At 41.6% G+C, this 26,474-nt stretch overlaps 2 protein-coding genes across 15 annotated transcripts in view; one reads left to right on the top strand and one right to left on the bottom strand.

Annotated features, from left to right (window-relative positions):
• The window catches only part of EXD1 (exonuclease 3'-5' domain containing 1), a 35,285-nt gene extending 23,800 nt beyond the window's left edge, over positions 1 to 11,485 (bottom strand). For 4 of the 13 annotated variants that reach the window (XM_073348713.1, XM_073348716.1, XM_073348720.1 and 1 more), the window contains exons 1-5: positions 11,207 to 11,333; positions 9,156 to 9,394; positions 8,021 to 8,089; positions 5,570 to 5,612; positions 1,026 to 1,156 (exon numbers count right to left, since the gene is read on the bottom strand). In XM_073348713.1, coding sequence (XP_073204814.1) covers positions 1,026 to 1,156; positions 5,570 to 5,612; positions 8,021 to 8,089; positions 9,156 to 9,394; positions 11,207 to 11,238 — 514 coding nt within the window. In that variant the 5' untranslated portion in view covers positions 11,239 to 11,333. Of the gene's footprint in view, positions 1 to 1,025; positions 1,194 to 5,569; positions 5,613 to 8,020; positions 8,090 to 9,155; positions 9,395 to 9,883 lie in introns of those variants that run through there. The other 9 variants (XM_073348717.1, XM_073348718.1, XM_073348719.1 and 6 more) reach the window with 9 other exon arrangements.
• Positions 10,678 to 26,474, top strand: part of CHP1 (calcineurin like EF-hand protein 1) — a 35,193-nt gene continuing 19,396 nt past the window's right edge. The window contains exons 1-2 of one of the 2 annotated variants that reach the window (XM_073348736.1): positions 10,678 to 10,938; positions 20,985 to 21,057. In XM_073348736.1, the coding sequence (XP_073204837.1) occupies positions 10,872 to 10,938; positions 20,985 to 21,057 (140 nt within the window). In that variant the 5' untranslated portion in view covers positions 10,678 to 10,871. The remainder of the gene's footprint in view (positions 10,939 to 20,984; positions 21,058 to 26,474) is intronic. The other variant, XM_073348735.1, reaches the window with a different exon arrangement.

Below are 26,474 nucleotides of genomic sequence, written 5' to 3'. Positions count from 1 at the left end.
ATCAGGCTTAAGTTTTTAGTTGACATCACAAAATAATGAAACATCAGATTAACACACTCACAAGATGTATTGCTTATTGCATGAAATACTTTGACTTCTGTACAAGAGTAGTTGTGGTGCTTTGTGAAAGAGTCATTTTACAGCTGGGAGAAATCCATAGTATAAGTGTTATGAAAAATGTATAATGTGACAACTAAGATTTCCTTATTTTTATAGAATATATATTGTATATTTTAATACTGCTCCTTATGAGCCTGCAGTTGAACGTGGGAGGAAAAGACGTTGTGAACCCTTGAGTTCAAAAGGTGAGGAGGGAGAGACTACAGGGTCACAGTCCCAGAATGGCTGCCTGTTGATGCTGAAACAATCAACAGTGAAATAGTCAGCAATGTTGACATTTAAATTGGCATCATTAGGCTTTAGTGTTAACTGATCTACGAGATAACTGGAGCCCATTTAATGACGTTTATTCAAAATGCCTCTTGAAGGCATATATTTATTATGGAGAGAACCTTTTCCTCCTCCTTAGTCAGGACAAATTGGAGAGTATTTTAATAGCAGCTCCAGTGCCAACGGCATCTTCTTGTTTTCAGTTTATGACAAGCCAAGGAGCTTGTACCACTCTGATGTAAACTTGCACTTCTGTTTAAGGTTTCAAACCGCTTCATGAATTAGGGCTTGTCTACCCACAAAATAGAAATGAAATAACTAAATCGGTTTTAATTCACACAGTTAGTTATTTCAGGGCAAGTCTGTGTGGACTGCCATATTTGGAACAAGAGTGCCTTATTTCAATTTGACTTAAGAGAAAGGCACTCTTATTCCAAAATACAGGCGTTCACACACAGATATGCCTAAAATAACTAAAGGTGAGAATTAAAAAAAAAAAACCTATTTAGTTAATTTGGATCCGATTTGGACATAGAGTGTGAAAAGGATATAGAACCTGGGAAAGGAGCTTGTGTCGCATACTAATTGTTTGGCTTGCAGAAAGACTGAACTTGCATTCCTAATATCACAGTTACCTGCCAGGGTATATTTTAAGTTACTCAGGGTGGTGACCCGGCTCTTTGGGGAAATGCAAGTAGAACTCTGTGGGCTGTGCTCTGCTGGTTCTCCCCTCTCCATTCCAGTTCCTCCAGTAACTAGACTGTCCCTGCACAAGACGACAGTGTAAGATATCACGGACAGTCCTGCAGTGAACACACATTGGGACATACAACATAAACTTGATAATATGTTGTAAGGCATTGTTTGACTTTCATCCAGGATCCTACACTTACATACAGCCATGTGGTGAGCTGCCCCACATATTGTAATAGCTTCCTAGTCAACATTCACATGTTTCCTGAGAGCTTCTGGGCCGTCTCTTAACTAAAAGTTTGCTTTGTTTATTGGATATTTATTTCAGAGGGCAAATGTAAAGAAGCCAAAGGCAAAATCAAGCAGAAGAGAGGTCCACTGAGGAGGTTGGTGATGAAGGCCCTGACAGGGAGAGGAGGGGTCCCAAGATGCAGACATAAGAACATAAGAACTGCCATACTGGGTCAGACCAAAGTTCCATCTAGCCCAGTATTCTGTCTTCCAACAGTGGCCAATGCCAGGTGCCCCAGAGGGAATGAACAGAACCGGTAATCATCAAATGATCCATCCCCTGTCACCCATTCCTAGTTTCTGGCGAACAGAGGCTAAAGACACCATCCCTGCCCATCCTGGCTAATAGCCATTGATGGATCCATCCTCCATGAACTTATCTAGTCCTATTTTGAACCCTGTTATAGTCTTGGCCTTCACAACATCCTCTGGCAAAGAGTTCCACAGACTGACTGTGCACTGTGTGAAGAAATACTTCCTTTTGTTTGTTTTAAACCTGCTGCCTATTCATTTCATTTGGTGACCCCTAGTTCTTGTGTTATGAGAAGGAGTAAATAACACTTTCTTATTTACTTTCTCCACACCAGTCATGATTTTATAGACCTCAGTCATATCCTTCCTTAGTCATCTCTTTTTCAAGATGAAAAGTCCCAGTCTTATTAATCTCGCCTCATACAGAAGCCATTCCATACCCCTAATCATTTTTGTTGCCCCTTTCTGAACCTTTTCCAATTCCAATATATCTTTTTTGAGATGGGGCGACCACATCTCCATGCAGTATTCAAGATGTGGGTATACCATGGATTTATATAGAGGCAATATGATATTTTCTGTCTTATTATCTATCCCTTTCTTAATGATTCCCAACATTCTGTTCACTGTTTTAACTGCCACTACACATTGAGTGGATGTTTTCAGAGAACTATCCATAATGACTCCAAGATTTCTTTCTTGAGTGGTAACAGCTAATTTAGACCTCATTTTATATGTATAGTTGGGATGATGTTTTCCAGTGTGCATTACTTTGCATTTATCAACATCAAATTTCATCTACCATTTTGTTGGCCAGCCACCCAATTTTGTGAGAGCCTTTTGTTGCCCTTTACAGTCTGCTTCGGACTTACCTATCTTGAGTAGTTTTGTATCATCTGCAAATTTTGCCACCTCACTATTTACCCCTTTTTCCAGATAATTTATGAATATGTTGAATAGGATTGGTCCCAGTACAGACCCCTGGGGGACACCATTATTTACCGCTTTCCATTCTGAAAACTGACCATTTATTCCTACCCCTTTTTTCCCTATCTTTTACTGAGTTACCGATCTGAGCTTCCCTCTTAACCCATGACAGCTTACTTTGCTTAGGAGCCTTTGATGAGAGACCTTGTCAAAGGCTTTCTGAAAATCTAAGTACACTATATCCACTGGATCCCCCTTGTCTACATGCTTGTTGACCCCCTCAAAGAATTCTAGTAGATTGGTGAGGCATGATTTCCCTTTACAAAAAACTCTTCCCCCAACAAATAATGTTTATCTATGTGTCTGACAATTTTGTTCTTTACTGTAGTTTCAACCAGTTTGCCTGTCCTGTAATTAATTGCCGGGATCACTTCTGGAGCCCTTTTTAAAAAATGAAATCACATTAGCTATCCTCTAGCCATTTGGTACAGAAGCTGATTTAAATGATAGGTTACAAACTACAGTGAAAAGAAAAGGAGTACTTGTGGCACCTTAGAGAGCTACAAGTACTCCTTTTCTTTTTGTGGATACAGACTAACACGGCTGCTACTCTGAAACTACAGTTAGTAGTTCTCCAATTTCACATTTGGGTTCCTTCAGAACTCTTGGGTGAATATTATCTAATCCTGGTGACTTTTTACTGTTTCGTTTATAAATTTGTTCCAAACCTCCTCTAATGACACCTCAATCTGCAACAGTTCCTCAGATTTGTCACCTAAAAAGAATGGCTCAGGTTTGGGAATTTCCCTCATATCCTCAACAGTGAAGACTGATGCAAAGAATTCATTTAGTTTCTCCACAATGGTCTTATCGTCCTTGAGTGCTCCTTTAGCACGTCGATCGTCCAGTGGTCTCACTGGTTGGTTAGCAGGCTTCCTGCTTCTGATGTACTCAAAAAAATTGTTGCTATTACTTTTTGAGTGTTTGGCTAACTGTACTTCAAATTCTTTTTTGGCCTTCCTAATTATATTTTTACACTTCATTTGCCAGAGTTTATGCTTCTTCTATTTTCCCCCACTAGGATTTAACTTCCACTTTTTAAAAGATTCCTTTTTGTCTCTCTCTGCTTCTTTTACTTTATTGTATACCCACGGTGGCACTTTTTTGGTTCTCTTACTATGTTTTTTAATTTGGGGTATACATTTAAGTTGAGCTTCTATTATGGTGTCTTTAAAAAGTTTCCATGCATCTTGCAGGGATTTCACTTTTGGCATTGTACCTTTTAATTTCTGTTTAACTAACTTTCCTATTTTTGTGTAGTCTCCCTTTCGGAAATTAAATGCTACAACGTTGGGCTGCTGTGGTGTTTCCCCGCCACATGGATGTTAAATTTAATTATATTATGGTCACTATTACCAAGCAGTCCAGCTATATTCACCTCTTGGACCAGATCCTGTGCTGCACTTGGGACTAAATCAAGAACTGCCTCTCCTCTTGTGGGTTCCAGGACTAGCTGCTCCAAGAAGCAGTCATTTAAGGTGTCAAGAAACTTTATCTCTGCATCCTGTCCTGAGGTGCCATGTACACAGTCAATATGGGGATAGTTGAAATCCCCCATTATTATTATTGAGTTTTTTATTTGTATAGCCTCTCTAATCTCCCTGAGCATTTCACAGTCACTATCACCATCCTGGTCAAGTTGTTGGTAATATATCCCTACTGCTATATTTTTATTATTAGAGCATGGAATTACTATCCATAGAAGTTCTACGGTACAGTTTTGTTCATTTAAGATTTTTACTTAATTTGATTCTATGCTTTCTTTCACATAGAGTGCCACTCCCCCACCAGCACGACCTGTTCTGTCCTTCTGATATATTTTGTACCCTGGTATTACTGTGTCCCATTGATTATTCTCATTCCACCAAGTTTCTGTGATGCCTATTATATCACTATCCTCATTTAATATGAAGCCCTCTAGTTCACACATCTTATTATTTTAGACTTCTAGCATTTGTATAAAAGCACTTTAAAAACTTGTCACTTTCATTTGACTGTTTCTCATCAGATCTTACCCATATTTTCAAGGAATTCTGAAGCACCTGGCTTACGACTGATCTACACAGTTTTATGGACAATTTCACTATCTTGTTTAGGAGTATGCTTTTATACCAAAATACTTACATCAGTACAATCCTTGGTGTTTATAAGCTATATCGCTATAAGCGTGGTTACACCATTATAACTGCATCCACACTAGGGGGTTAAACCTCTTGAACAATATCTGTTTTTACACCAGTATAATTAAAGCAGTACAAGAGACAAGCCCCTAAAGACATAAAGGGTCATTTATCAAAAAGCTTCTCTTTAAAGGATTGATGAATACAGGAATAAGTTTTGGTAAAAGACTAAGTTCGACTTTTTGTACACGTAAAAGATTGCTGCTAAAGAGAATGGTATTCACCTTGCAAACTGCAGTTTAAGGGATCGGTTAGCAAAAGCCAGTCAATCCCCATTTCCCTTATGAGGGAAATTAAATAGTTTCAAATATGGCCTTGGGAAATACTTGAAAACCAAGTAACCTAACACAATTTGTGTTGGAGATGCAACTCTGAGTAGAAATTCAAGAGTTTTACGTACAAATCCACACCTGTGCCAGCTTCCAGATGTTACATTTCAAACCTTATCAAATGTAGGTAAATGTAGCTTCCCCTGTACAACTGTTTGGCCATGGATGAAGGGTTTTTTGTGAGAAATATTCCCTGGAAACCACGAGTTCATTATCAAACAAACCAAACAAATTATTCATTGATGGAGAAAGGAAGAACATCTTAGAAGAGTCTTTTCAGTAATGGAAACACCCCAGCCATCTCCTTACCCATTCCCTCTTAGAACAGTTCAACACAATCTTGGTGTCACTTAACCTTATACTCATAAGATTTTCCCTCCATTTGTTGGCTATTCTAATAGGTACATTCTTTTTCCAGTCATGAAAGATAAGTCCCTTCCAACATACCTGATGGGAGTTGCAGCTTGTTCCAGTTCCTCCAGCAATTCCACTGTAATACAAACCAACAACTTCTGTTACAGCTCTAACATCAGCAACTCATTGACTAAGAACTACATTTAATCCCCAAGAAATTGAAGACGAGCCAGAACTAGTACTGACCAGTGTGGAACACAGTCATGGCAAGGCATTCGTTGTAAAAAGTAATCATAGATCAGATATCAAAGGCAATAGCATGCAGTAGAAATATTTTACACCAGTGGCATTTAAGTTGAACCAGCTGATGCTACAGCATCTCTACTGAAACCTATATGGCCCTGCATAAGGCCAGTATTGCACCACCAGTTTACAGATTAAATTTTGTTGTAAATGTGATAACCTGAAGAAGGAGGCAAGGATGTATAGTACATAGATCACTCTGAGAGCTGCCTTCCATCTCCTTGCCCCCAATGCAAAACTGAGAGTGTCAGCAGTACACAGAGACAGATAGGCCTGTCTTCACTAGGGACATTTCTAAAAAATTCACAATGGCTATCCCAAATGAAGCTTTAAAAAGGCCTCAGAGTAGCATACTGCACATAAATTCTTTAGCTGTGGGAGTGGCTTCAAAATAAAGTTATCTTAGACAGTTTGACTCCATAGTTTGTTTCATCAGTTTTCAGAGTAACAGCCGTGTTAGTCTGTATTCACAAAAAGAAAAGGAGTACTTGTGGCACCTTAGAGACTAACCAATTTAAGCTCATGCTCAAATAAATTGGTTAGTCTCTAAGGTGCCACAAGTACTCCTTTTCTTGTTTCATCAGTAAAATTCTTCTGTGTCTGAGAACAGAATGCTCTGACTCCTCTTTTTGTCTTTTTGGATCTGGGGAAGAAGACAAGCAGAGGCCCAACACAGCCTTTTCACAAGGTGTTTCCATGAATTATTGAACTAAGTGAACAAGACTTAAACACAAGGCTAATAAATCTCAAAATGTACTTTGATCATTTACTTTGCCTAGTTTTAATGACCTCAGTATTTCAGAGCATATTAATCAGTATAATTTGGCACAGCATACTAACCAATGTAATGTAGCATACTTTATAAAAATACTTAAGAGGAGACCATCAACTTGAAATATTGTCAATTTTTTTAAAAAAGCGTTAAAATAGTTTAAATTAAAGGATCTGATCCAAGGTTTAAAGCAATGGCAATCTTTACATTGACTGTAATGGGCTTTGGATCAGCCCCATAAAGCACTTTATATGTTCAAGAATTCTATAAACATTAACTAATCCTAACAACGCGCTTTGAGATTGACGATCAAGTACTACTATCCCCATTTTATAATTTTTGCAGTTTTGGATACTACTTCCCTGCCGATTTTATTGTTGCATAATCAAAATTTCCTATTTTTTTAAATGTTCTTCTCACCTATATTGCTATGTGACAGACCCGAAACAAATGAATGGGAAAACGGACTCATTATATAGGGAAAAAAACAAAATTGATGATATGCTAAGTGCTGTTATATGCAAAAAGTAAATAAGCTGAGGGGGAGTGGGGAAAGATGAACAGGAAATATTTTCCCCCTGACCTCTCAGCTATAGTAATCTTAGGTTTTATCTATTATTTTAAGTACATTTTCAGACAGAAGAGTGATTTTTAAGTTGACAGTATCCCTTTAAATCATAGTAATAAGAGACCTCATTATAAAATCTACTATTAAATCTTTGAAAGACAGGAAAACATCAGCTATTTTGTGTGTGTTTTACAGAATGCACAATTTAATGAAATATTGAAGAGAGAGTTCTGTGCTGTTCAAATTATTATGTCTTAATGAGTCCCTTTAAAATGCTTCCAGTTTTTAATTACTTAACACTTGGATTATAAAGTTTTATTACAGTCAGTTTCATTTGTTATAATCAGTTTAATTTTTAACACAATTCTATTGTGTTTGGCTTAAACACTCTAGGGGAAAGTGAAAATCTAAACAAGAAACTTCTCACTGAATCTTTTTCAGTTTTGTTTTTTTCAACGACAAAAGTCTTGCCCACAAAAGTGCTAGTGTACACAAAGCCTAAAGATACTTACATGGCCCTCCCTGATTACTGTAGCATCTGAGCACATCACAATCTTTAAAGCATCTATCCTCACAACATCCCTGTGAGGAAAAGTAGTAGTATTATCCCCATTTTACAGCTGGAGAAACTGAGGCACAGAGTGGTTAATGACTTGCCCAACATCACAGCAGGGACTTGAATTCAGATCTCCCAAGTCCTAGACTAGGGCCTTTACCACTGGAGCATCCTTCCTCTCCTTACTTAGGAGTTACACAGCCAAAACTCTCAATGACTAAAATGGGACTTTTATCTAAGTAAGAAATCCTGAATAGGGCCCATCATTAGAAAAGAAAAACAAAAGTGCTAAACATGTGATAGTACCCATGAACCTCACCCTTGCAGAACAAAGAAAGTTCTCACCATTCACAATTTCATAACCAAAAAACATCTTCACACCTGGCATGCTTCTGCCTGTTTCCAAGTTCTTCACTGAAATAATTAAAAGACAGGTAGATAAATAAACAGAAACATTGAGCTCTGCATTAAAATTAAAGGTAAGAACTGATTACACACCAAATAAGGCCAGAAAACGGTCTTCGCTAATGACAATTGGCAACAGCACTAAATCAACAATTTAAAATTACTGTATTGAGTAAAACTAATACAAAAAACAATGAGGCTGTTGTATGTCTGGTGGACACAACGGGGCAAATTCTGGGCTCAGTTATTCTTTTGCAATCCCAAAGCTGTCAGCACAGCTGGGCCCACATCCTTTGTAACGTTACATTAAGTAAGAGTGTTCACTCTTCTGCTGCTTGTTTTTCATTGCATGAGTACAACTATGCCCCTCTGAAATCAATGGAAGGTTAGTCTGTGCCTGGTGCAATCAGCAGTAGGTGCAATCCGCACGAAAGACTGAGCAGCCTAGTTCTAGTTAGTTTCTGAACGGCTGAAGATTAATTATTCTGGAGTTATCAGTGAAAGTCAGCCATTGAGTAATTTGAGTGGCACAAATTCCAGTTACACATAATTATTGCTGAGCAAGGCATAAGTACAACAGAACCCACTCCTGTTCCTACTAACTCTCTTGAAATGAGGACTACATGCAGATTTAATTTGCTCAAGATAAATCCTGAAGGTAGATTATGCCTCTATTTCACTTAAAATCCCAGATATCTTTTAAAATAAACAGAATCTCAGATTTGTTCACTACATTCAGAATTTGGGCAAGCAATGCCCTCCATCTACTCAGTCTAAATAGTCTCAGAAAAGACCAGAGAACGGTATAGAACAAACACCCTGTTCAGTCCTGGCACATCAAACAATGTATATCTATTACATGTTCTTCCTCATGTGGGAAACAATGTTCTCTTTACAATGTGGGACATGACGTTCCAACCCACACACCCTTCCAACATATGATATAGCATGCCAATGAGCCCCTACCCTATCCAATCTAGAATATGTAAATACACCTTCGTGAACTCCCCCATTCCCCCCCAGGATTTGAAGAACTACATTAATTTAGGTGACAAGTACAGAACAAGAATTAAACCTCTGCTCAGAACGATACTTCTGCTGGAATCCACATGCTGCAATATTCCCTGGAAGATGCCACATTTCAAGGTGATTTTCACTGTTTTTCCCAGAATCTCATTGAGGAACTGGTAATCGCTGCTCGGATCCATGTTGGTATATCCCCAAACTAGCTCCCCAAATAGTCTGGTTCTCAAAGCAGAGTAGGAAATGAAAAGGGGAACTCCTCTGTCAAAAGATTTACTTTTCTTAGGACCTCTGCAGGACAATCCAAGAAGAAAAATGAGAAGACAGAGCCAGAATCATTTTAATGCCCTCCAGCTGTGACACTCAGCATCCAGTAGAATAAAGCTGCAGACCAAGGAGGAAAGGCACCCCAGCATGTAATAATTCATAACATACAGGCACTGCATTTGTCAACCAACTGCATACATGGGGCAATGGTAATAGAAGAAATTACATTTAGCTCTAAAAACCAGCATTGTAGGCTTCCCAGTCAAATGGAGCATAAATGCCAAAATCTGAAGACCCTTTGCAAACTACAGGATTGAAATTATGATGACTGTAGAAAAGTAGAACAATCTCAGAAATTTTGCTGAACAGATCAGGAGTTTCTCTCCTAAATGGGACCTGTTAACAGTTAAGATTAAGCAGATCCAGTCACTGAAAAGCAAATACAGTCAGTGCACTGTTTGGTCCCTGTATAACTGCTTCTCTGCACCTATCAGCTAGGCAGCGGTTCCCAACCTTTATGGACGTCTCTACTGGTCTGCCAGACCAAATCCTCCTCTCTGCCAGCCAGTACTCCCTACTGTGCAGCGCACTAACTCGCCCCACGCTGGGGCGGCTATTTGTGACCTCAGCGCCGCCCTTGGGCGCGACCTCGAGTCGCAGCTCACCAAGTTGGCGTGACAGTGCGTGTGGGGAGCCTCTCAGCCCGCACGCAGGGGCAGGACAGGGCAGGCAGGAAGGGCTCGCACTGGGGGCCCCAGGGCAGCTCTTCCCAGGGGAGGGGGAACCCAGAGACAGCCCTGTGGATAGGTCACCACTAAGATCACTGCATGGGGCTCGGAATCACACCAGGGGGCTCGGATCCCGCAGGGGCAGCTCCCAAGTTCCTTCCCCACTCCCAAGTCCTCCGGACCCGTACGGAGCTACTCGCTACTAGATAGCGCGGGCAGGGCGGCGGCCTCTTCAGAACGTACAAACTCCCTGCTCCTAGCGTGGCATCAGGGCCATGGTAGGGACTACAACTCCCAGAGAACAAAGCGACACCTTGTGGTAAGTAATCAGAGCAACGCGGAATGCAGAATGCTGGGAGTAGTAGTTTTCAAGGGCCGCGCTTTTAGGGCCTCTCGTGATGACGTTGAACAGCCCTAAGTGTGACCGTTAGCGAGAAGAAAGATAGGAGCCGCTCCGCGCAGGCGCTGATGAGCTCTCCTTTGTGAGAGGCGAGGAGCTGCGGGGCGGGGTTACAGCGCGGTGTGGGCGGGGCCGGGCCCGCAGCCGGGGTTGATAAGAAGAAGCGCAGGGGTTTCTCTCTCTCTCTCTCTCCCCCCCCCCTTTTTTTTTTTGGCGTCCAGCCGCACCGGTGTCCGGCCGCAGCGTCCGGGGCCCGCACGCCGCCGCTGCCGATTGGCCGAGCCCGCCATTGCTTGCCCCCCCCCCCCATTCTCTGCGCGGCGCCGCGGCTGTCACTGTCCCGCTCCCCTGCGGCCAGAGGCGGCGGCCGGAGATGGGCTCACGAGCATCCTCGCTGCTGCGGGACGAGGAGATCGAGGAGATCAAGAAGGAGACGGGCTGTGAGTAGCGGGCCGCCGGCCGGGGCTTTGCGGGCTTGGGCTGGGCGAGCCGGGACGGGAGCGGGCGGCCGGCCGGTCTCTGCCCCACAGCCGGGGCTGGTGGAGCAGCGGGGGCGGGGCGGTGCTGGCCAAGACTCGGGCTGGTGGTCGCCTGAACTCAGGCCCGGGGGTCGGGGCCATTGAGAGCCTGGCGCCGCTTCCTTGCCGCGAGCGTCGTGCGGGCCCGTCTGCCGGCTTGTTCCCAGCCGCAGTGCGGAGATTGCCTCACCGCCTCTGGCTCTCCCCGGCTGGGCACAGCATCTTTTGGGTGCCGGGGCAGGCACAGTCCCCCGCTCCGGCCGTGCTGCCAGCCCCTTGCCTTCTTCCCTTGGCTGGGCCGCCGGGGGCTCTCTCCTTTCCCGCTCCGGCCAGGCGGGGGCCGCTCGCTCGCCTGCGCACTGGTGCTCTCTGCGTGGCCAAGTCTCTTCTGCCCTGGTCATTCCCTCCGTCCCGGGAACGAGCCTCCCAGGAGGGAAGAGGGATGTGACTCACCGGCCCGCGTGAGCGCCTCATGATTGGGGGGGATGCGATCCCAGCAAAAGGGGCCGACCATCACTATAGGATTATGGGGTTTTGCTGTAGCGGATCGGAGGCCTTTACACTCCCTAACCTGCACCCTCCGCCCCCATTATTTGGTGTTAGTAAAGGAGGAACACGCAGAGTGGAAAGAAAAGGAGTACTTGTGGCACCTTAGAGACTAACCAATTTATTAGAGCATAAGCTTTTGTGAGCTACAGCTCACTTCATCGGTAGCTCAAGAAAGCTTATGCTCTAATAGAGCTACCGATGAAGTGAGCTGTAGCTCACAAAAGCTTATGCTCTAATAAATTGGTTAGTCTCTAAGGTGCCACAAGTACTCCTTTTCCTTCTAGGGATACAGACTAATACGGCTGCTACTCCGAAACCTGTCATTGCAGGGTGGAAGCACTGCAGCACTTCTTGTCAAAATCAGTTACCTTTGCTGAGAATCCTCTTTTTGTCTGCAAAGGTCCTACCTGCCTCATAGGTAAAACTGTGCTAATATCAGCCATTGTTTAACTCCTAGTGCTAGCAGAGTTCCTAACCTGATAGGCCTAAACCAGCAAGACAGATTCTCTGTTGTGGTGGAGAGCTACATGGCACAATAGAAAGCAGAGACTGTCAGGGAGCTGGGTACAAATCTCTTATTCTGTGCTGTAGCCCAGGGAACGTGTAAGTGCTGAATAGGGACTGCTATTGAGCGAATATCAGGAATACGACACTCACTGTCCCCTACAACAGTGCTATAGGGTGGAAGGTAGGAAGCACAGGAGCTGTTACTATGGACATTAGAAGATAGTTTGTGCATTCGCATTGCCTGAGATGCGAAGGGAGAAGAAGACAACCGTCAATCTACTTTTGTATTTACCAAAATATAAATTGATGGGGTACTTTCTGGTAGTCATTGGAGAGCTGGCTTATTGCATGTTTCTGGTTTTCATTGTTTCCAGCTACTAAACTGCTTTAAAAAAGGCTAAAAATACAGTAAATGCCTTCCTAGTATTACTTTGCAGTTGAAGTGATTGCATAGTTGCATTAGGGATGTGTTATGATTGCAAGTAAGAGGGGCTGTTGAAAGCACCATGTATGCAAGAGAGGTGATCCATGAGACTTGCGGATGTGGTCAACAACAGGAAAGTTTGCAAATCCTTGTACTATGAATGCAGATGGAACATTTTAAGAACTGTTATAGTAAAACTGTGCTCTGTATAACCTACCTCATCCTCTAGTTGTTGAACACTGCCTTTCCATAAATACAGAATCTGGGCAAAATAGGAGTGGGGTCACTAATCGTCCATGTATTAGTAAATGAAACTGTCTCGGTAAAATTGAGTGTGTTGTGGACTAGACATGATTGTTGCAGCTCTGAGAACCACAATCGTTCACTTTCCCTAGAATTAAGAAATCACTTTTTTTTTACTTCCAGGATTTCATTTGTCTTTTGTATAGTCTTGCTGCTTCAGCCCCTGCAAAGAATTAAGATCTTTCCAAATTAAATGTTTCCCTACCTCTTGTTTTTTGCCTTTATGAGAATATTGTATCTCTTCCAGAAAGATGGATTTCCACCACATACATATTCCTGATACAAGTAGATTGAGTATGTAGACTATTTCCATGCTCGTTGGATTCATCAACAGCCATGGATCTTTATTACCTGTAGCCCCCTGCACACTGTCAGCCGGAATTTGCTCTGCCCAGCTGATCATTGCATGTGTATTCAGACATCTCTTACTAAAAAGAGGAAACTTAAAAACAAGCAAAGGTTTAACTTAAACTGTTGGCCTCTAGATAATCTGAATGTTAACTAGTCCCAGTACCACTAGCAAATATTCGGGAATGATTTTCCGACAGGCCCCTGATACTTGGTGCATTATGCTGTTATTATTTCAGCTAATATTGGAGAATCATTACTCAGCAATGGGCCTGGTTTATGAACATTTAGAACAGGAGTGGCCAACATGTGCCTCCTTGTATAGGCACAGACTCTGGGGCTGGAGCTACAGGTGCCAACTTTCAGTGTGCCAGGGGGTGCTCACTGCTCAACTCCTGGCTCTACCATAAGCCCTGCCCCCACTCCACCCCTTCCTGAGCCTGCCATGCCCTTGCTCCTTCTCCTGCCCCTCCCCAGCACCTCCTGCATGCCAGGAACTGGGAGATGCTGTTTGGCAGGGCTGCCGGTGGAGGGGCTACTGCCGTATTATTGTGGCTCTTTGGCAATGTACATTTGGTAAATTCTGGCTCCTTCTTAGACTCAGGTTGGCTACCCCGATTTAGAGTATGTGTAGAGACTGAGTATTTAAGTGACAGCATTGGTACTAGGAGAGTTCCTGCCCTGATTACCCTTAAATGCTTCACTTAACTTTTTTTAGTGTGAGACTTATATTTGTGGTTTGCAACTTAAATTTCAGATTCTGGTTTTTGAGGTCTGAGTTAAAATATTTATTTTTAGGATTTAATTTTTGTTTAAGGATTTATAAAACAAAACTCTGCTGTCAGTGAATTAATTTAAATGATTCATGTCTGTATGGACTGTAAAGGCTATTATGTTTTTTCTCACTTCAGTAATCTTTAACTTTTCTAGTGTTTTAATTTTAGACTAGAAGCTTGTTCTGCTCTACCTTGTGTAGTCTGCACAGTGGATGGAAAATTCCACCATTAGGTTAGCACCTTACTCTCCCTTTCCACCGGTATAAATGTCTACGCAAGTAAAAGGCAGTTGAAAAGCAGATCAGAAAGTACCTGGAACAAAGTTTGGTGGAAAAACAGTTAGTATTGCTGTGACTGTGGGTCATTCTGAAGGATCTGTAACATCCACCAATTCTTAGAAGCTTGGTGCTCCTGATACTTCCTCTGCTAAATAGTTAAAGTGAACCCAGCTAAAGCAAAAAGAAAAGGAGTACTCGTGGCACCTTAGAGACTAACAAATTTATTAATGTTAGTCTCTAAGGTGCCACGAGTACTCCTTTTCTTTTTGCGGATATAGACAAACACGGCTGCTACTCTGAAACCAGCTAAAGCAGAACATCATGTTGTCACTAAATGTCCAACTTGAGAAATGGTAACACTGTTAATTACTCTGAGGACTCTATACTCGTCTGTCTCCATTTTACTAAACTGTATTTTCTCCAGTTTCTGTTGGATAGGAGGAAGTAAATGAAAAGGGCATTTGGTTTAAACATTAAGTCTATTGGTGGATACTTGCCTGTGGAGTTCTCTCAATTGTGGGTGACCTTTGTCTTTCCCACCACTGAAAGTGGACCCCTTACAGGCAATGCAAAGCCACAGCTGACAGTATTAATAGCTACACAGTACTTCATATTAGCCTTTGTACCTGGAGTGGATAGAAAAGATCTTTGTGGCAGAATGCTTTTTATTTTTTCCCAAATTGAATTTAAAATTTAGGTTCAAGTTTTAGATTTTCATACTTAAATTCTGTGCTGACAGTCTGAGATTCATTTTGTGCATAATAGTAATTCTGCGATACCTGTATAGTTAAGGCTTTCAAGAAGGAAAATGGGTTAAATGTTCCTTAAAACCCAGCTATCTGACAAGTAATCATCAGTAGATTCTTGTGTAACCACAGTAACTTCTGAACTTTTGCTCCCTGAATTCCTTAGTCCAAGGTAGTGTAGTACCATGCTAAGATCTTACATGGCATTTTACAGTCCTGCTCCTCCTTTTCCTCCCCCTTAGTTTGCTGTGATCAACTTAGAAATTTGCTTGGAACTTTGTTTCAAGACCATCTTAAGAACCGCCCCCTGAAGTGCACGTTTCAGTAGCCAGTGTAAGAAATAGGGGAGAAGTCTGGAATGATGCCAGGTTTGGAAAATGTTGCTTGTTGATATTTGGTTTTTACAGGTCCTTGAATAGACATAGGAATGTTACAGTACTTGAAGTTTTAGGTCACACCCTTTTCCCCTTATGCTGAAGTAATGCACCTAAACATTTAGAGTATACCTCTACAATAGAATATTTGTTGACCTGCCTGTGACCTGTCTCTGAATTTTTTGATCATATAATTATCTTGTTTCATGACTAGTCAGATTACTATTGATCTGTCCCCTTCCTTTGTGTCTGTGCGGTGGGAGGGGATTACAGACCAAGTTAGGTGTGTATGCACAAGATCACAAAAGAGAACTAATCAGGAAAACTCATTTCAAATGAATATCTGTTACACGGAAAACATAAGTTCTCAAAATGCACTTTTATTTGATGATGATACATCTGTACTATAAGGCTCTTAAAAGCATGTGATTCAGAAATATTAAATGTAAGTGCACCAAAAGGATTATTGTAGTAGTCCCAATCAGGGTGTTTAAAAGCAGTTTGCAGGCTACAAGGGGGAGGGGGGGAGATTTCCCTGAAGAGAGTGCAAGAGTTTGTAGATATGTGTAAAATTTAATTTTTAATAGAAAAGTTCAAGTGGATTCTTGATTGCAAGGAGCTTTCCAAACATGAAACAAATGTAAACGTATGCAAGTGATAGCATACAGTGGGGCACTGTAAGTGCTTAATGGAAAAACCAAGACACAGTTTCTACCCCAAGCATGTACAATTTAAATTTTACAAGTGATCTTATGAATAAGGATGACTAAAGTAGGGAATGTTATCATCCTGAGGCTGCAGATTGCTCAAGGGCTGCTGCTGCTTGGTAAAGCTAAAATCAAAGTGAAATTAACACAATTTGAATCAGTTTCACTGTTGCCTTTCAGAATTTTGTGGATAGTAATGAAAATGCCAAGAATCTTGTCATTCTCACGCTGCCATTCGAGAATGCTGAGGACAGCCGAGTTGAGCACTGCAGATTTTTATGGGGGAGCATAGGTAAGGCTCTTTTAGTCGCAGGTATTTTTAGTAAGTCATGAACAGGTCACAGGCAGTAAACAAAAATTTACGTCCCTGTGACCAGTCCATAATTTGTACTGCATACCCCTGACTAAAACTTGGGATGGGGGGATGTGGGGGAGGCAGGATCCCTGCTAGTACCGGGGGGGGCGGGGCAGACTCCCTACCTGGCTCCTCACAGCTTCCCCCCAGGTGGTGGTGTGGCCAGGTGGCTCCATGCACTGCCTCCATCTCAAGTGCTGGCTCTGCCAGATGGCTCTGTGGCCAATGGGAGCTGCAGGGGCAGTGTCTGTGTGTGGAGGCAGCAGGCGGAGCTAGGAGCTGAGGAAAGGGACATGTCACCCCTTTCCAGGAGACCCCCAAGGTAAACGTCGCCTAGAGCCCTTACCCCCTACTGTGCCTGAGCCCCCTCTCACACCCAAACTCCTGCTGCTGCTGGGGCGCAGGGGGACGCAGTGGCTGAAAACTGCCCCAGCCGCGGCTGGTGCAGCTGGCCCAGGGGCTGCCTGAGCAGCCTAGGCTAGCCCATGGCCAGCCGCACTGGCCACTGCAGAAGTCACAGAAAGTCACAGAATCCGTGACCTCCATGACAAACTCACAGCCTTAAGCATCGGTGCTGACTGATGCATCTGATGAAGTGAGCTGTAGCTCACGAAAGCTCATGCTCAAATAAATTGGTTAGTCTCTAAGGTGCCACAAGTACTCCTTTTCTTGGTGCTGACTCTGTGGGTGCTCAACAGCTGGAGCACCCATGGAAAAAAAATAGTGGGTGCTCAGCACCCACCCGCTTATCAGCTACTCACCTTCTCCCTGCAGCGCCTCCCACCCATTGGTGATCCACTATTTAGTGGCATTCAGGAGGTGCTGGTGGGGGAGGGGAGGAACAGGGATGGAAAGAGGCTGGGTGGGGGCAGACTGGGGGTGGGAGCTTATGAAGGGGTGGGGCCTAGGGTGGAGCAGGGGTCGAGCCCCCTTCAGGAACTCAGAAAGTTGGTGCCTCTGTGGGGAGGGCCAAAAAGAGAAGTTAAGAGAGGAACGTATTAGCAGAGCCCTGAATTGCTTCCCCGTTGCAGCAGTCATGAGATTCTCAATGGGGAGAAGACAATGCCCTCTCTAGTAGCAAGGGCACAGTTTTCAAATTTATCAAGCTTCTACTAGTTGGGAGGTGATCCAAAAGATGGAATACCTGATCATTGTTCAGAGATGATACTTGAGTAGAAATCCTGGCACCTTCCTCCTTTCCAGTGGCTTCCAATTCTGGACACTGGCCTAGACTTAGATGGTAGTGCATCCCTCTTTCCCTATCACTTAACTCTACTCAAAAGTATGCATCTGGTAAATATTTGAAGCTCTGGGACCTATCGGCTGCGTCTATAATACAATGAACTTCAATCTTTGAAAGACCAGAGCCAATTTGCTATGTGCTTGCATTATTTGGAATTGTCATTGCCCAACCCATGCTAAGACACAAGGTTGTCAAGGAAGCATTGAGCAAAGTACTGTTGGCAGCCCATCCTAGAGAAAGGAACAGCAGAGTTTAAACAAATAACTTAGTGAAAGAACAAGCCTGATAAAAGAATTCAGTTATTGTGTCCCAGTCATACAGACTTGATACCTGCTGTGCAACCTATTCAGGTAAGAATAAACCTTTGCAATTAATCCTATTTATCAGCTCTTGAAACAACTGAGTTGGCATGGTACCAAATTAGTGCACTAAGGCCTGGTCTACACTACAGAGTCAGGTTGACATAAGCGTCTAAACCAGTGATACTCAGACTGAGGTTTGGGAGCCGTAAGTATCTCTTTAATGTGTGTCATGAAGCTTTTTGCAGCACATGATAAAACAGTTAACTAATCAGGATGCTTTGACCAAGTATTCTACAATTGGTCAACATTGTAAGTCATTTTGCTGTGGGAATAAGATGTATATAAAAACAATAGTAAATGAAAAAATGAATTCACACTATTGTGGCTCTCTTGGGTAATGTTGTTTGTTAATTTGGCTCCTGTAAACCACTGAGATCTGAGTATCACTAGTCTACAATAAAATGTAGCTCCCACTGATGTAACTCGCCCAGTACACTGACTTAACTCCACCTCCAAAAGGCATAGCCCTTAAGTTGATGTGGTTAGGTCAATGCAGTGTCAGTGTAGACACTGCATTGCTGGCAGCAACTGTTGCTGCTTATCAGAAACCATTGCACTGATTTAACTGCCTGCGTGGGGCATTGTGAAAGTGGTCTTGGTGAGGACGCACTGTTAACTGCACAAAATTCTGTTACGTGTGCGCTTTAGGGTAGTGGTGGGCAACCTGCAGCCCGTCAGGGTAATCTGCTGGCGGGCTGCAAGAGTTTGTTTACACTGACCATCTGTAGGCACAGCCGCCCACAGCTCCCAGTGGCTACAGTTGGCCGTTCCTGGCCAATGGAAGCTGCAGGAAGCGGCATGGGCTGCAGGGACGTGCTGGCTGACGCTTCCCGCAGCTCCCATTGGCTGGGAACCGTGAATCACAGCCATTTGGAGCTGCGGGTGGCCATGCCTGCGGATGGTCAACGTAAACTGTCTTGTGGCCTGCCAGCAAATTACCTGACGGGCTGTGTGCAGGGTGCCCACCACTGCTCTAGGGGCACCCACCTTTACCCAGTTCCTAGTGTTCAAGGTGTACTCTTTGCAGGTTTTCAGGACCTTTTACCAGTGAAAGAGCTTTACACAGTAATATCCTTATCCTCTATTTATTAACAATTACCAAGCTAAATACACATGCTAAGCACACAATGCTATGCTCACCAATCCTGACTTTCCCTGTTAGCCAGGCAGACTTTCCCTGTTAGCCACACAAGGCCAGTCTCATCTGGATTCTGGTTGCTGCATGTCATGATCGGTCGTGCAGAGGATTCTTAGCAGCTCTGATCTTAGGCTGTGTCTGAGAGGTGAGTTCTTCTTCCAGGTCTTTCCTCCTCCTCCTCCTCCTTCTGTTCCCTTTGCTGGTCTCCTTCTTGGACCCCAGTTTATATAGTGAAACTTGAGTCCTGCTTAGCTATACCTTTAGCAATATTTTAGTAAAATAATTGGTTAACAGTTCTTTAACCAATTCTAACCTATTGTGTAAAAATTCTTTAACCAATCATACCCCATCACCTTAATTGATTTACACCTAGCAAAATTAATTATGTAACAGACAGAAACAATGGAAGAACCAGACCGAGATCATACACACAATAGAGAAGTGGGGACCATAAAGACAAAACTATCCTTAGAGCACACCGCCAACACAAGAAGTGTAGCATGGATGTGTAAAACCAATTGAATTATTGTGGTGGCTGTATGTCAACATAAGTAGCTTCACTTAATTTTGTAGTGTACAGTTGCCCTTAATGTCACTTCTATAACTAAGTCTTGTAGAGGGCTGTAGACTAAACAACATCAGGATTTAGGAAACCCCTGCTCTAGGTTTGTATTAAATTGGTACACATCTGAAATACCTAACAAGGCCTGAGCCATACTGCCAGTGCAGACCTGCCTGTTGACTTCGGGGATCAGGACTCCAGAATCCACAGAAAGAACTCCCTCACTAGAGTCTTTGTAAGATGTTAGACAATGTCTTCGGCAGCACCATATCAGTTGTTGCCTCCAAAACCTGGGCTGATTTGAATAGTTTGTTTTGAATTTGGCATTTCTACCACTAACTGTAGACTTGTTGGGTATGTAATGTTTGTCTTGTCTGCATGTGGGATCCCTTGAACTTTCTGATCTGAAAGCTTTATTGCTCTGCTCTCTCAAAACTGAGCTCCTTTGCGTGATCTGTCTTTAATTTAATTTGAATGGGTCGTGGAGATGGAAACAAGTACAGCAAGGAACCCTGGAAACTAGTTGCATTCAGATTCAGGCAGACTTTTGCAGGAGGAGGCAAGTAGGTTTGATGTATTCTTCGCTGCCCTTTTTTCCCTTGCATGCTCAGCTAGCTTTCTAGAGGAACTGCCCTAGCTGTAAGCCAGATTTTAAAATGTTTTGCTCATCAGAATATGGCAGAGATAAGAAGAGCTTTGGTTTGTTTAGCAATACAGAATATGCTATTGAAGGATATTCACATTGTATGAATTTAGAATGAATTTGAAAGCAAATTACAAGTGTAATCTGTATCAATGTAATTTTTATAAAAATGCAGTTTCCACTCTTCAAACCTGAGTGGAGATTTGAGAAGGGGTTGATACAGTGAACATAACTGACTTTTGGGGCATGAAAGGCTTTTGATTATGGATTCTGACAATTTAGGGGTGGAGAGACATATTGGGGTTGAACTTGGCTATCATTAAATATTTAGCCTCAAAAATGTAAACTAAGCAGATTGCCAGGGTTGAAAACTTCTCGGTGATATTTTTGTTAAAGACCACAAACTAACTGATTCCACTTAAAGAAGTACAGCACTGGCCTCTACTCTTCTGACTTCATGGGAGAACCCCAGAATTATTCCCTGCTACCTGGGGAGGTGGGAACGGGCAGTGCGGCTCAGACTTCTGACAAGTTTGCCAGTGCTTTAGTATTTTCATCTGTCTGTTTGCAGATGACTGGTTCAGTATACTGAACCAATCTGGAGATGGGGTTATTGTTTAACTGACTTGTCTAATTTTCCTTTTTCCCTCCAGTTTCCCACAGTCAGATCACTCGTCTGTACAGTCGGTTCACCAGCCTAGACAAAGGAGAGAATGGGACTCTTAGGTAGGTACTTTCTACCACTCATCTTGTGATAATCCAAGTTAGTTATGATGGTTAACGTAATAAGATTTTGAACACAGATCTTCCCACCTGATAAATCAGGAGTCTTCTTTCTACTGACCTAAAATGAACTTCTTAAAATAAAGCAGTTTTTAAATTTATATATTAAATGTTTATAAAGCAGTTAGGTATTTGGAGAGCAACAGACAGTTACAATTAAAGCACAATAAACCAGACTGTTTTAAAATGCATATAAAAATCAATGTCAGCAAAAATCTGACATCTTAAAAAATTATACCAAAAGGTAAGCTTGACAAGCCAGGTAACTGGTTGGTCAAATAATGTCAGATATTCCAGGAAGAATGCCCTGATATTGGTGATGGCCTACCTTTTTGATTTCATTATGGTACTTTTTGTTAGCAAGCCTACTTAAATGTCTTGATCACTTACTTACTACATGCTGTTGGGGAAAAAGGTGAACTAATAGAAAGTTGAGTATTTTGGTTGTCTGGAATTTTCTCAAACATTGTATGTTATTTATTTGAATACCAAGCCTTCAGTGTACATGTGCTTTGTAAACCACCGTTAAACAAGTTTAAAGGTACCATCCCTGCTCCTGAGTTTAAAATCTGATCTAAACTGACTAGATGCACAGAAATTAACTCAGAAGGGAGCTGAGGAGGGAGGAAGGGTTCAGTCACTAAACCTCTTTCCCAAAACCAAGAAAATCTGCACAGCCATTAAGCCTCTTCCTTCTCAAATGCATCACAACTATTAACTCTTCCACCCTCATTAAGCAAACAACTCTGCATTAAATGACTATGTAAATAAACATCCAGTTCCCTCCCTCCACAAATATGCCATTTCTAATCCTCATGTTCCACCTGTGACCCCAGCTAGACCTTGCTGATCATATTAAAAGCTCTGTGCTAGTGAGGGGAGTAGAGAGATCCCTCCTGCTCTTTTTCCTTCTGCTGCTGCTTGAGTCAATTTTTCTGACTTAAATAACCTAGTTAAGTAACTTTGTAATTAGGCATAAATGTCTATCCATGGCTATGCACACTAGAGACCATAAAGCCTTACTTTTTTGTTACTTTTCTAATAAACTAATAATTTAAAATATTTGACCACGTTTGACAGAACTGATGATATTTGATCAATGTTTGACTCAGTCAGTTAACCAATTGTTTTTTGACCAGTTAAATGCCCAACCCTACCAAAAGGCTTCTTCCTCCAAACCAATTTTCATAGCTACCACTTTGATCTCCCTCAAATACTTAAGACCCACCTCTGCCCATGTTAATGGCCTAATGGCAGTGGGACAAGTAACCTGTTGCTAAGTCACTAATATCTCTTGTTCACTTACTTTTAAAAAAGCATCCCAATTAATATATGTAACCTTGTATTTGGCCACCCTTGTTATCCCTCTACCTTACCTCCCCTCTGCAGCTGTTTTCTACGCTCAGCTGAGTCTTGACCACTTAGATTGTAAGCTCTCTGGAGCAGGGACTGTTTTTGTTTAAATACCTAACCCAAATGGGGGGAGGAGGTTCTCTAGGCTCTAATGTTTGTAAAACACTGTGCACACCTATGATGCTGTGTGGATTTTCTTTTTCCTACAGAAATTATTCACATTGCATCTCTGTGTAGCTAAAGAGTTCATAAGAGTTCAGTTGCGTTTTTCTTAAACACCTTTTAAAACATAATTAGGCTTAAAGTATTGCTTCCGCAAAGCCTCAGCAAGACTTCTTTCTTCAACACAAATATCTGCAGCACAAGAACTCACAAAATGGCAGCTTCCATAGTTGTATCTTCCATATATTGTGAGTTTTGAAACTTTCTGCCACTTACTCAATGCTCTTAGACAGATTTGGGGTCAAGAAATGCTAAACTTTTAGCTAAAATATTTTGCTATTGGGCTGTCAAGCAATTAAAATTAATTGTAATGAATCACACTGTTAAACAATAGAATACCATTTAAATATTTTTGGATGTAGTCTACATTATCAGATATATTGATTTGAATTACAACACAGAATAGTGCAGTGCACACTTTATATTTTTGATTACAAATATTTGCACTGTAAAAATAAGGTTTTTTCAATTCACTTAATACAAGTACTGTAGTGCAGTCTCTTTATCATGAAAGGAACTTACAAATGTAGAATTTTTTTAAAAAAAACAAAAACAAAACCCACCCTGCATTCAAAAATAAAACAATGTGAAACTTTAAAGCCTGCAAGTCCACTCTGTCCTATTTCTTGTTCACAGTGTCACCTAAAAGCGAGAACTGGTGTTCGCATAGCACAATTGTAGCCAGTGTTGCAAGATATTTACATGCCTTATGTCCCTTCATGTTTCAACCACCATTCCAGAGGACATGCATCCATGCTGATGACTGGTTCTGCTCGATAACAATTCAAAGCAGTACAAACCAATACATGTTCATTTTCATCAGCTGAGTCAGATGCCACCAGCAGAAGGTTGATTTTCTTTTTTGGTGGTCTGGGTTCTGTAGTTTCTGCATTGGAGTGTTGCTCTTTGAAGACTTCTGAAAGCAAGCTCCACACCTCATCCCTCTCAGATTTTGGAAGACACTTCAGATTCTTAACCTTGGGTTGAGTGCTGTAGCTATCTTTAGAAATCTCACATTGGTACCTTCTTTGCATTTTGTCAAATCTGCAATGAAAGTGTTTGTAAAATGAACAACATATGCTGGGGAGTCATCATCTGAGACTACTATAACATGAAATATATGTCAGAATGTGGGTAAAATAGAGCCAGAGATGTACAATTCTCCCCCAAGGAGTTCAGTCACAAATTTAATTAACGCATTATTTTTTAACAAGCGTCATCAGCATGGAAGCATGTCCTCTGGAATGGTGGCTGAAGCATGAAGGGGCATATGAATGTTTATCATATCTGGTACGTAAATACCTTGCAATGCCGGCTACAAAAGTCCCATGCGAATGCTTGTTCTCACTTTCTCTCTTTTAAATAAGAAGTTGGCAGCATTATCTCCCGTAAATGTAAACAGACTTGTTTTACGGATTGGCTGAACAAGAAATTGGACTGAGTGGACTTGTAGGCTCTAAAGTTTTGCATTGTTTTTGAGTGCAGTTTTGTAACTATCTATATTTGTAAGTTTCTCTTTCACGATAAAGAGAATGCACTACAGTACTTGTATGAGGTGAATTTAAAAATACTGTTTTGCATTGTAAAAACAACAAATATTTGTAATAAAATAAAGTAAACAGTGTATACTTTATTCTCTTGTAATTGAAATCAATATATTTGAAAATGTAGAAAAACATTCAAAAATACTTAATAAATTTCAATTGGTATTCTATTGTTTTACAGTGATTTTAAAAATGAGATGAATTGCAATTAATTTTGAGTTAATTGCGTAAGTTAAATGCAATTAATTGACAGCCCTACTTTGCTGCCATTCTTTTTCTTCTCTATAGAAGGTGCAAAAGATGTTATAAAAGGTTTTCTTTTGCCTGTTTACATTAAATTGAGGTCTTTTATGAAATTCTGTGGAGAACTGATAGTATAGCATAAGGTAAATCATGCAAGTGAGAACCTGACTGAGACAGAATTGCTTTATTGTTCAGATTGCTTTAAAGCTCTAACACCTGCTGAACTTAGTTGAGATTCTTCTAAATATTCATTGTCCCCAGGGCCATCTAAGCTCAGAGGAAGCTGTAAGTGGAAGATCTAGCTATGGAAGCTGCTGTTTTGTGTGGCCATCATGCTGCAGATATTAGTGTTGAAGAAAAATCTTCCTGAGGGAAACCTATTTTTAAACCAAAAGATGTTTTAAAAGTGATTTCAGAAAGCTGCAACTGACTTAAGAACTTTTCTAGCTACATGGGGTTACAATGCAAATATACAGGCTGAGCCATGAAAGAAATCTCTCAGAAAAATACAAGACCAGACTTAACATTCCTGATACTTATAAGATTTAAACAAAAAAATGTTCAAGCCTTATTACAAGGACACAAATACAAACCCATATTTTCTTTGTAAGTCACCTCGAACTTTTATCAATACTTATCACAAAAGTTGTTCCATGATACCAGCTTTGCAGCTGCTTCTGTGACTAAAAGGATTGTTTGTATTGCTGCTGAGTCACAGGCTATTGTCTTGGTGACGCCTAGTTAACTTGATACTATTTTGATCTGCAAATCATTTACTTGTTCATTTGCACGTTTTAAATGTATTTTCTATACTTTGCTCAATAAAAGAACAAACAGGAGCGTGGGAGCCAAGTATCTGGGGCATGGGGGGCTTTGAATGTTGTTCTTAAAAGTAATTGTTCATATCTAAAGGGTGCAGGGTGTGTTTTTTTCATAGTTTGTCTTGTGTACAACTTTCAAATGAGAACTACAAAAATAAAGTGAAAACTGAGTTAAGCACTGTGTTCCAATCAACCAGGCCATGGAGAGTTTGGCACAGAAAAGTTTGAAGTTGATTCTTCACAAAACTTTCCCCTCTGACATTTTGTTACTTCCTGGTTTTCTAAATATATATTCACAAACAGAAATTTAAACTTGTTTTAATTACATAAATGCAGTGTCTTGGTCTTTACTGTTAACTTCTTTGGGGGTTGTTGAACTGTGTTATTAATACTTGTCCATCTACTGAAGTAATTTGGGATTTGAGTTCTGTTCACATTTGCTACCCTTGCATTTTGATGTCTCTTGCAAATCTGATCTACTGAATTCACAATGAGGAAACATGTAACAGAGGAGTCAGCCATGCAAAGTGTGAAGAGTTGATTAGGGTTTGTTTAGCCAAATAAATCTCAGGAAACGCAGCCTTGGAATGGGCTACAATGGCAAGCATCACTCCTTGAAATCTGTGGGTACATCTACACAGCAAAAGCTAGCCTATTCACACTAGCTTGAATGCAGCTAGCACAGGTAATAGGTCCATTGGCACCCTGACAGCAGCATTATCTTGCTTTGTAGACTCCCTCCTCAGGCCCTACACTACCAGCACTCCCAGCTGTTTTCAAGACACCACTGACTTCCTGAGGAAACTATAATCCATCGGTGATCTTCCTGAAAACACCATCCTAGCTACTTCTTCTATATTGGAGAATTGAACTGTTAGGTACAAAGAGTTCAGTATGCCCACTAGTCACATTGATTCAGTTAAAAAAAAATTGCACTCTTATTATGTTTCCACACTATCACCATATTAAACAAATGGCAAAGCACTGGGTACAGTTCTTGATACAGTTCACAAACAGTACATTCTGGAGAACTTTTCACTGGCCTTGTGAGAAAGTGAGAGGACAAGTTGAATCACTTCAAGAAGTCTGTGTCCACACAAACCAATTCAGGTTGAAACATCACCAGTTCTCTGAACTGGTGAGAGCAAGCTATTCCAGGCTATTCAAAGCGTGCGTG

Source organism: Lepidochelys kempii, chromosome 6, assembly GCF_965140265.1.
Source record: "Lepidochelys kempii isolate rLepKem1 chromosome 6, rLepKem1.hap2, whole genome shotgun sequence".
NCBI classification, from domain to species: Eukaryota; Metazoa; Chordata; order Testudines; family Cheloniidae; genus Lepidochelys; species Lepidochelys kempii.
This window is presented reverse-complemented; position numbering and strand designations above follow the sequence as displayed.